General features: G+C 27.0%; 1 protein-coding gene across 1 annotated transcript in view; it reads right to left on the reverse strand.

Annotated features, from left to right (window-relative positions):
* Window positions 1–11,743, reverse strand: part of LOC100201979 (sialin) — a 16,060-nt gene extending 4,317 nt beyond the window's left edge. The window contains exons 1-9 of the mRNA XM_065788851.1: window positions 10,961–11,743; window positions 10,769–10,805; window positions 10,351–10,550; window positions 9,942–10,029; window positions 9,686–9,772; window positions 8,419–8,552; window positions 6,826–6,978; window positions 6,405–6,537; window positions 1,778–2,031 (exon numbers count right to left, since the gene is read on the reverse strand). Coding sequence (XP_065644923.1) covers window positions 1,778–2,031; window positions 6,405–6,537; window positions 6,826–6,978; window positions 8,419–8,552; window positions 9,686–9,772; window positions 9,942–10,029; window positions 10,351–10,550; window positions 10,769–10,805; window positions 10,961–11,608 — 1,734 coding nt within the window. The 5' untranslated portion in view covers window positions 11,609–11,743. The remainder of the gene's footprint in view (window positions 1–1,777; window positions 2,032–6,404; window positions 6,538–6,825; window positions 6,979–8,418; window positions 8,553–9,685; window positions 9,773–9,941; window positions 10,030–10,350; window positions 10,551–10,768; window positions 10,806–10,960) is intronic.

Genomic DNA, 11,743 nt, shown 5'->3' on the forward strand with positions numbered 1-11,743 from the left:
GGATATGATAACGGAGCAAATATAAAAGGATGCAATCGTGGTATACAAAAACTTATACTTAAAATCAAAACGAAATCATTTTATGTGTCATGTGAATGTCACAGTCTCAATCTAATTTTTGTAGACATGACGAAATCTTCAGTCATTGCAATGACGCTTTTATAAACTTTGCATCAAATTTATCATTTGTTTTGCGCTTCACAGCAATGGCATATTTTTAAAACTCATGTACAAAATCTAACAATAAAGTCTTATTCCGATACATACTAGAAATGCAAAATTAATAGTGTGAAAGCGTTTTCAAATAGCAACAGTTTACGATAATTCAAAACCAAAGACTAAAGCAACTGGAATTGCAAAACAAATTATAAACTTTCCTTTTTTTTCCAGTAATTATTTATATTTTTGGATATATTACACTGTAATATAGCGTAATACATGTTTTATAATTTACTGAAGTTACGTTGCTTTTGTAATTTTATTATTGAAATTTTTTATTTTAAGGAGCTTGATGATAAGACTAAATTTGTCTTCTTCTTGTCCTAGCCATGTATTTATATATTTGTATTGTTTAAATTTTGTCACTTTTCTTTATCTTTATTGTCGAAATACATAATAAATAAAGCAATAAAAAAAATAAAGAATGTGTGCAATCGTCAAAAAGGCTATAGTATAAAAATTGATCAGAATCTATTTGAGAACAACTATGACTTAAGAACAGTCTAGCAATGGTATCTATCGAACAAGATATGGTCAAGTCTTTGCATTATTCACAACTAATTCAAAACTTTGCTGTCATCAAAGCTAGAAAAATTGAACTTTCATGAAATCTGGATGAATGTGAAATTTGCCGGTGTGAAAAATTCCCGCGAAATCTTAGGCATACAATGTTCATAAAACGTGTTAAGAATCACAATTAAATTCATATTTTTTAGGTTTAATTTCTAGAATTTTTTGCCTCCAGCGAAGCAGAGGATGCTGAATGGAGGAGGAGCCTCCCCCATCAAATCATCTCGGGTATTTCTATCTTTTATGCGCCTTGAGTTAGTTTTTAATTTTTTTTATTTGAACCACCAAGCCAACACTTTGCCAAGGGCCTCCAACTACCTAAGGGATCGTCCATAAAGTACGTACGCTCGGAGGAGAAGAGGGGGTCTGCAGATGGCGTATCTGAGATGGGAGGGCAGTGGGTTGATTATATATAAAAGGAGGCTCTAAATTTAAAAATATATCATAAAATGTTAGATAAATCGGTTAAAAGCGTAGGTACTTTTAGGGAAGTGGAGGGTACTCAAAAGAGCGTATTGAAAAATACGGGGAGAGGGGGGTTCGACGAAAAAAAGTGTACGTACTTTATGGACGACCCCTAAGGGCGTATAATATTACGAAACCGTATATTTTACTCTGAGTTTTCTTGATGCTTGTTAAGATCTTAAATTAAATAACTCATATAAACAAACTATTAAGTAGCGTGAAAAAGAAAATGTTGGCTCCGCTGACCTTTTAGGTTTTTAAATGATGAGTTTGATGGAGGTTTAGCTTCTGGTCAAAATTTAATTTTTGTAAAAACGATGTGCTTTTTACTAAATTGAAGACAAAAGCAAGTTTTCTATGTATCTATTGGTGACAACTAATATCTGCATCTATCTAGTGGTAACTACTTCTAATACATGAATTATTGGTAAAAATTTAGTAAAAATAACTTCCTTTTTTAGCAAAGGTATTAACTTAATTATACTACTTGTTAAATAGTAAAAATACATATTGAAAAGCTTACTCCTGATCCTGCTTCGCCTAAGTCTGTAAGTACACCCACTAATATGGGACTTAAAATATTCGGAACTGTTGCACAAGTGTTAGTTATACCAAACAACACACTAGCATATCTTGGAGCTATATCTAAGTGGTTTATGCCAAAACCAGCCCAAGCCAGTGTCTCTATACCAGCGCCAACAATAATTACAACAACAGCTCCTTCCGGACTAAACATGTACATTGAGATTATGAATGCTACAGCATTAGCCAGGAAACCTAATCAGAAGAGAGTTTAATATATATATATATATATATATATATGTAATATATATATATATATATATATATATATATATATATATATATATGTATATGTTATATATATATATACATATATATATATATATGTGCGTATATATATATATATATATATGTGTGCGTATATATATATATATATATATATATATATATATATATATATATATATATATATATATATATACATATGTATGTAAATTATGTTAGTGTATTTTACAAATAGAGAGCTCAATGTTCTTAAAGAACAAAGCAATAATAAATTAGTAAAAAACACTTATCTAACTTTTATCTTCTACTTTAGGTTTCACCATTGCTGGATCATCAGGAAGAGTTCTCTTCCTAATGATCCAGCAATGGTGAAACTATATACATATATATATATATATATATATATATATATATATATATATATATATATATATATATATATATATATATATATATATATATATATATATATATATATATATATATATATAAGCATTTATATATATATATATATATATATATATATATATATATATATATATATATATATATATATATATATATATATATATATACATATATATATAGGCGCGTACTGGCCAACCGGGATATCGGAAAATTCCGGTAGGCCCTCTTAAAAAGACCTGGGCCCTCTACCAAATAGGTACCTGTATTTTCAATTAAATTCAGTAATTTCATTTCATAATCTCATTTTTTTTTTAATTTCTAAAACATCACATTTATTTAGTAATACAAATTATTAAAATAATAGTTTAAAAATAGTTTATAATGTTAAAATTATTTTAGATTTGGTGTGGTGAACCCAGTTAATGTTATATACTTACATATATAATAAAATAAAGATATTAAGACAGGACTTTGAAATTATTACACATAACATTCAATGTAAAAGTAGCCTGCTAGTGGAATAATGAGAGTGTAAGTATTAAAACTTCAATAATTATTATTACGTGGTACTTACCAGTCCTTATCGTGTTTTGTATATATTATTATGATTTTTTTTGGTTTAATGCATAATGAATTATTAAAAAACTATAATTGCTATTAGTACTTTTTAATCTATTTATTCAGCATTGATCGTAGTAATTAATAATATAATAAGATCCTCGTTGTCGAATTCAAGATTATCGTGAAAACTAGATCAAGTAGTAATAAGAACTCTGCGCATCACATGACGTTTTTTTGTATTACTGATTGGTCTAGGTTTGCGCATTAATGCGCGTTTTTTACTTTTTCGTATGCACAATATTTGGCGTTTATGCTATTGCGTTTAATATTTACAGGGTCGACGACGCCGGTGGGTCTGTATCGCCTTATTATTGATTTTTTTTTTTTTTACTAAACATTTAATAAATTTTTACATTTTTTCAAATTATAATACGTATTGTATAGTTTTTAATGGAACAGAATAATCAAAAGAAAAAAACCATAAAAGTGGCTCGCTTAAACGAAAAGAGTATAACAAAAAACGTCTCAATGAAATTGCTTTTAAATCCAAAAATCCGAAATTTTTTCCATAAACAAGACTCTTGAGCATTCTGATCTGCCACACATAGATATTGTCGATAAAATTAATTTGAACTATTTTATAAAGCCTAGTGGAAATCAAAGTATTCTAAGGTTTTTCTCAATTTAAATTAAATTAGTTTATCAAAATTAAAGGAGATTGGTTGAGTTTTAGTTACGAACACAAATCTATTTTTGTTTACGTGTTTGGTTTATTCTTCTGAAAAGTTGGTTTTTACAAGTGTTGAGGGTTTTGAAGATTGGGATCATGTTTATAAACGCATCACAAAGAGTCAAAAAACAACAGAGAAGCATCAAAGTGTTATGTGAGTGATAGTCGGGGATAAACAGTTGACGGATTATTTAACAGAGTCCAGAGGAGTCAAAGAGAACATGAAGTAATCAAGAGATGAAAAGTAGCTGAATCTATAATTGAAATAGGTAAAGTAATTGGAAAACAAGGATTGGTGTTTAGAGGATTTAGGTATGAGGCAGCTTATAGTTTAAGTAATACAGCTGTTAACCATGGAAATCTTTTAGAAATTGTTTTGTTAATAGCCTAATATTGATTTAAATGATCACATTATTAAGGCAATAGTAGAAAGTGAAAAACGAGCAAAAAGTGGGGAAAAGGTTTGAGGAAATTTGTTTAATTATTTAAGTCCTACATCTGTAGCAAATATTATTCAAACTATTTGTAAATTATTATTATTAAAAATATCTGAAGAATTAAATTCAGCAGGAATTTACTGAATTACTATGGATATAACTATGGATATATCTACCCATGATTAATGTGTCTTTGTTTTGCGGTTGATTGCGATTGATATTAGTGACTGAAGAAACCAGATCTATAGTTGAAGTTGTGGAACAACTTTTAAACAACTTGATTTCATCTTCAGGGCAGGATTTATTTGATTTATTAAAATTAACTTTAATTTCTATGAGTTCAAGCAAAACTCAAGGAAATGCTCCCAAGACATATTCATGCATGGTGCTACGCTCATGTGTTAACTCTAGTCTTACAACAAACTACTTCTTGTTCAGTTACAGTTTTTTTTTAGGACTTCTTCAAGAATTTTTTTTTTTCAAAGAATCTTATAAGAGACTCAATGTTTATGTAAATCAGAGTAATCCCAGTCGTTCGTCACATTCGATAAATATTGGTAAAACTTGATGGTCTAAAAATGATGCGGTTATTAATATATTTGTTCGTATCGATATGTGGAATGAAAGAGCCAAGAATGATAATTGAAAGCAATTTGCATATGTGCAAACTGTATTTGTGCTTTTATAAAATTTCTGTTACTAATGATTTTTGAAACGTAAGAAGTACAGCTCAAAATTTACTAAGTCAATTTAACCGTTATGAAACAGTATTAACAGCGATGATATTTTTGCAAATATTTAAGTTTAATACTGCTCTACCTGATTACCTACAAACATCCGGTCTAGATTATATTCAAGCATGGAGAAAAATTGATGGAACAATAAAGTCTTTAAAAGAAAATCAAAGAGAACTTTTACCAGTTAGTGCAGGAGCAAAAATATTAATTGAACTTGTATCCAGTGGAATTTGTATCCAGTGTATTTTTGGAAGAGTAGTCAAACATTGATATAGAATTAGAGCTTCCTGAAAAGAGAAGAAAAACTATTCCAAAACGTTATGGAGAAAATTCAAGTATTAACCAGAACATAGGAGATGGAGATACTCCCGAAAATGTTTATAAAATCAAAACATTTAACGTAGTTATGGATAATATTATTGCTTGCTTAGAATGTAGATTTTCAGGAAGTAAAGAACTTTATTGTAATCTTAAACTATTTGATCCAAAAAGGTTTGAAGAAATTGTGAATAATGGAATACATTCTGAAGCTATTCATAAAATTTGTGAACTTTTACCATATATCGATAAACATAAATTAGGAGAACAATTATTATCGTTTGTAAAATTCTGGCCTCAAATATCCAAAACTGATATTAGAGATGTATATAATGTTTACCGAAATCAAAGCAATTTGGAAGAAGATTCCGACTTTAACGATTTTGGATACTCTCATAAAATGATAATAATAAGTGTGCAAGAAAAAAAAATGTTACTCATGTTTATTATGCGTAAAAATTGTTATTTATGAATTCAACATGTATTCTTAAGAGTATAATGAATTATTGAAGTATATAAGTTTCTTTTAACAATTCCCCTTACTCAAGTAACGTGTGAACGATCGTTTTCGAAACCTAAAATTATAAAAACACGTTTAAGAAGTTGTTTAACACGGGAAAATTTGGAATTATTGTTTTTGATGAACTGTGAAAAGAAACTGTTGGCAGACATTACACCGGATCAAGTCATCGACTTAATGTGTGAAAAAAGTATTGAATTGTTAAGAATGTCGAAAGTTTAGCTTTTAAATAATTTATTGAACTATTTCAACTATTTGTATATTATTCCCTCTGCATTGAACTATTTTTAATAACATACTATCTGTATTTTATAATTTATACTACGCAACCAAGATCACTTAAATAAAAATAATTATCTTAATATTGTTGTGTATTTATTTATTTTTGAGACTTTAAATTAAAAAGTAAGAAATGGGTAAATAACCTGGCTTTTATAATAAGTATACATGAAACCCATTGCTATTAGTAAGTATATAGTATATAGTAAGTGGGCCCTAATTATATCCAGTTTCCCAGTAGGGAAAATAGACCCAGTACGCGCCTGTATATATATTTATATATATATATATATATATTTTTTTTTTTTTTTTTTTTTTTTACGTAGAGAAATTTAAAAGAGAAATTAAAATACCTATAACAGTAAAACTTTTTCGAGTAGTCGTCACCGAAAGGTAACAGCGTTGACGTATGAAATCGGCTAACTGGCCTGATAAAAATACGTTTATTCCCATAACTAAATATAATGTTGCTGTATATTCTCCAGTCTAAAAAGATGAAACGATTTTTTAATCCAAATCCAAAATAAAATATCATTTGATACATTTTAGATTTCAAGGACCAAGAATGTCAGATTGATAGGGCCAAAAAACAAACAAAATCTTTTTGATGTTCCTCAATTATTATATATCATCATCATACATTAACTGAATAATTTACAAGTTTTATATTTGTTTATTTAGTTTAAGTTTGGTTTAACTAATTTAAATTTATCTATTTTAACTGTTTATGCAGAACTAAACCAAAGAGTTGAATTTTTTAGTTATGAGAGATACCTTTGAAATTCGAAAATTCATAGCTTCGCTTAGAAATTTAGGAAGACCAGTTTGCATAGTTCCAAAGCCCCATCCTTCGCATGTGTGTGCCACAAGAATTGCTAAAAATGGCATCGATGTGATTATTTTTTGCCAAGGTAGTGAACCTTTTAACTGTAAAAAATTAAATTCAATTTAAAAATTAAAAAAAAAATTCTTTTTTAAATATCTTGATAATAATGCTTTCTACTGATTAATAAGAAAAACTGGTAGTAATAAGATAGTTAAAATAAACTATTATAAATAATTTTTTTGAAATTAATTTCAAATAAGATTTAATTAAAGGACTTCATCAATGATGATTTTATAAATGATGATTTCTCCGACTCGTTATATAATCATTTCGTTATGACGCATTTGCTATAGCAAACATCGTAGCCTGTAAACTTTTTACACTTATTTTTGAAAAGTTTAAAGGTAGCTTAAGGGATTGGGGGAGGAAAGTGGAAGGCTAAGTTCTTAGGAGAACTTATGAGTTTCTAACAAACGCACAGTTTATGATAGTATCAAATTACACTAAGCAACTACCGAATCATTTTTTGTGGTTTCGAAATATTGAATAGAAGATTACTAAAATATACTTTAAAATTAAATTTACGATTTTTCCCATTTATGATTCACAAAAAAAATAAACTATAATTAAAATTACTAATTATGATTTATTTAATTTAAATAAACTATTGCTTTCTTTTAAAGTTTTTTTGAACTAAAATGATAAAATAATAACTTTAACAAAAAGTAAAAACAACTGCTAAATAATCTAATCAAACCTGTCATTTTGAAAAGGACACAAGTCCATTTATTAATATTTTTCAAAATTAACAAAAATATGATTTTAATTAAAATGTCTACGCTATTAAAGAAACTAAACATAGGAGTAGATAATAAAGAACGTATATAACTTATGGAAGTTTTATTTTTTTGTTAAAAAAACTTAAATCGTGTGGTAACTTTTATTTTAAGTTTATAAACTATTAAAAGTTTCCTTTTCGAAATGACAGGTTCAATCGTCTAGTTTAATAACTTTTTTCAATAAAAAACTTTTTGAATAACGTTTTTAAAATAAATATTTACATAATTTTCTCCGCAATTCCACATTTCACATGACCCGCGTAATCAAAAAAAAAAAAAATGTTCAGGTTTGTTCTAAATAACAAATGTACTCCATTCATTAATATAAACTGCGCTGTTGTTTCTCTGAAGTAAAAATAAACAAGGTAAATTTTGAACTTAAAAATAATCAAGATAAAAATGAGGAAAAATTAAGTGGAACAAAATCTAAATAAATTGAGAAAAGGGAACAACACAATGATGCAATGCGTTTGCTTTATAATTTAAACTTTTTTGTAAGATAATTAAAAAGTTGTTGCAAAAATTCAATATTGTTATAAAGAGTTTTTAAAATTCAATAGATGTTAATTAAAAATAAAAGCAGTTACATAATGCTCCTGAAACACTTGTTTATAATATTGAAAAAAAAAAAAGTTGCATTGGATTTTTGCTTTAAAAAATTGAAACAGTTTTCATAAAGTTAAAAATTAAAGGAATAATTACTAATTGTGAAGTTTGATCTTCTTCTAAACTTTTTAATATCATGTTTTTTTCTTCAGTTGAAATGTGGTTGTCTTCTTCAGGTGAATCGCTAATCATAATCATCCACACCGCCACCCACATTAGTGCAAGTAACCCTAAAAATTAGAATTAAAGGATTTTCAGAGCCAATTATACTATTGGGGAAAAGTGGAGGAAAGAAACTGAAGAACCGTGTTTTCCGCCACTTTTTACTAAAATTGTAGAAAAAATCAATATCAAAACGACAAAATTAAAAGTATATAACTCGGCTAAGTTTGAGACGCGGCAAGAAAAATTTTTATGAATTAAGTGAAATCAATTAGTTAAAACAACACAAATTTGAAATAATTACAGATGTGTTTTATATTTCCATGATATAAATCAGTTTGTTAGTTTATAAGAGATCTTTAAAAGTATTTGTATTTTTTTAATTCTTTATAATTTTGATTCTTATTGATTTTTAAATGCACTCACTGACTATAAAAAGACACATGTAGTGAGTGTACATACATCAATCAAGGGATTTGGGTTTTAGTAACTAAAAACCACTAAGGGAATCATAATCGGCTTCTTAAATAAATAATTCAAACAGTGAGATAATATAGGGCAGAGAATTTTCATACTTTGATGTTATTAAAATTGAATATATTTGAATATAATTTGATGTTATTAAAATTGAATATAATTGAATATAATTTGATGTTATTAAAATTGAATATAATTGAATATAATTTGATGTTATTAAAATTGAATATAATTGAATATAATTTAATGTTATTAAAATTGAATATAATTGAATATAATTTAATGTTATTAAAATTGAATATAATTGAATATAATTTGATGTTATTAAAATTGAATATAATGACATAAATTGAAAATTAATTTTTGAGTAATTTTTAAATACACAAAGAAACAAAAATAAAAATATAAAAAGGAAGAGTACGCGGAAAATGCTAAAAGCCTTCACTCTAGTATTTGACGTTTCATATAATTTAAATTTCAACTTCGTTGGAGGCATTAAAATCAGCATTTAAAACTTTTCGTTTTGTTGGCGGTAGAAAAATATTATTTAGGCAATATAGATGTACAATTGGGTAAAAAAAGTGGTCTTTAGCAACACGTAGGCTATGATTTTTCTCAGTAAAATTTGACTATTACTTTTATTTGGTATGGACCTACTTTATACTTATTTGAATTTAATAATAACAGAGTATACGAACACAAATAAAATTTGAATAAAATTTACCAAACAAATAAAATACCCACGCCCAACCGCATAATTCGCATAAATATCCAGCAATTAGAGTACCAGCAACTGATCCAGCATAAGAACCTAATAAAGGAAAAAATAATGAAATAATAAAAATATTAATAATAATAATAATAATAATAATAAACAATAAATAATGAAGTATAAGCAATAAATAAAAAAATCTTTAATAAATAAAAAAATTTAATAAAAAGATATGCAAAAACATGTTAGAGTTTTTATTTGCTGGTACCTGAATGAGGTATAGTAACAAGCTTCGCTCTTTCCATTGGTGGCGCCCATCTACTCCAAAGAGCGTACATAGCCGGGTAAATGCATCCCTAAATAAACAGAAGTCTAATATTTGTTTAACGTTTTAGCAATTAAAATATTGTTTAGTTTATTAAAATTTGTTTCATCCCAATAAACTAAAACGATGGCTTCGTATTTATTCTTTCTAATCTTTAAATAAACTAGTTACAACGATAAACTAATTTTTAAAAAAACATTAATTTATTGAACGGTAAATATTAATGTTATTGTATTTTATAATATTGTTATATATATTATTATTATTATTATTATTATTATATATATATATATATATATATATATATATATATATATATATATATATATTTATATATATGTTACTAAATTACCTCACATAAACCCTCTATCAGACGTAGTAAAAATAACCATATCCAATGAGATCTAGAAGCCATTGGAGTCATTAATGTCAAAACTGCACTAAATAAAATAGCTATACCAAACAAGTTTTTACCACCAAATCTTGCTGCTATATAGCCTCCAGGTATCTGCGTTAACAAATAACCGTAATAAAACGCTGACAATATGTGACCTATAATAAAAAATACCTAAAGTAAGTCTTCTGTAATAACATAAAAATGATAGTATGCAAAAAAAAAATATATATTAGAAAAAATTGACAGATGCAAAAGTAGAAGATAAAATCTTTTTAGCAGAGAAAAAAATAATTTCATTTTAGTTTTAGTATCGAACTTCCCCATTTTTTTCAAACTTCTCTATCCCCTTTTTTTTTAAATTTATTATAATTACCTTGAAGTTGAGTACTCCAATTGAATTCAGGTGCTACCTGAGAGAAATAACCTAATATATATATTGAAATATTTTATGTTATGTATATATGTTTGTTTGAAATAAAAATAAACAAACTTTCATCAAGATAAGTGCATCAAGCACTCTTTTAAATAACTTTCTCAAATAACTTTCTCAAAAACTTCTTCATACCAAGTATTCTGTCCCATTAAACATCACTCTAGTATGGTTGTTAGTCATAGCAACCAGCGCTACGCTAAGATCTACACGTAAACAATAAACATTAAAAAATCCAAAGAAACTTAATATTGCCAGAACATATCTTTTCGACATACAACCACATTGCCCCACTTGGGTTCGAAGGTCTTGCTCTTCGATTGATTGTTCAAAAGGTAAACTTGTTGTTGTATTAAAACTTGTCTGTAATTTTACTCTAGCCGTGTTTGTTTTTCCTTTTAAATGCAATATATCGCTTTCTGTAGTGTTGCAACTTTTAAGGGAAGTTAGCGAATGATTGATGTGATTGTGATTGGAAGCATACTTTGTATGTGATGAAATGTTTTTGTCATTATTAATACTTTCAAGAGTCTCAAAGTTATAATTGTTTTCGGGATTGGGAACGGAACTTTTTGAAAATTTCCTTCTATCTAATGGCAAATTTTCATTAACTACGTTTTGGCAAGATTCAAAATGTTTTTCTTTTTCGTAAGTTTTTTCTGAACTGTTTGTAAAAACGTCTCTATCTCCTTCGGTATTGCACGCTTCTACGTGCTTGTCTTCATTTGCCGAAGATTTTTGTTTGACACTACCTCGATGCATCATTTTAGCTTTAAATTTCATCCGAAAATAAACTAAAAACTAACATCATTAAAGAACAAGATTGCATCGATATTATAAAAATAATTTTAAAATTATAAGTTTAAACCCTAGACATTAAAACCCACGTTCAGCATGGGCTGATTCAACTGTTTGTTT

Source organism: Hydra vulgaris, chromosome 01 (assembly GCF_038396675.1).
Source record: "Hydra vulgaris chromosome 01, alternate assembly HydraT2T_AEP".
In the NCBI taxonomy this organism is placed as follows: domain Eukaryota; kingdom Metazoa; phylum Cnidaria; class Hydrozoa; order Anthoathecata; family Hydridae; genus Hydra; species Hydra vulgaris.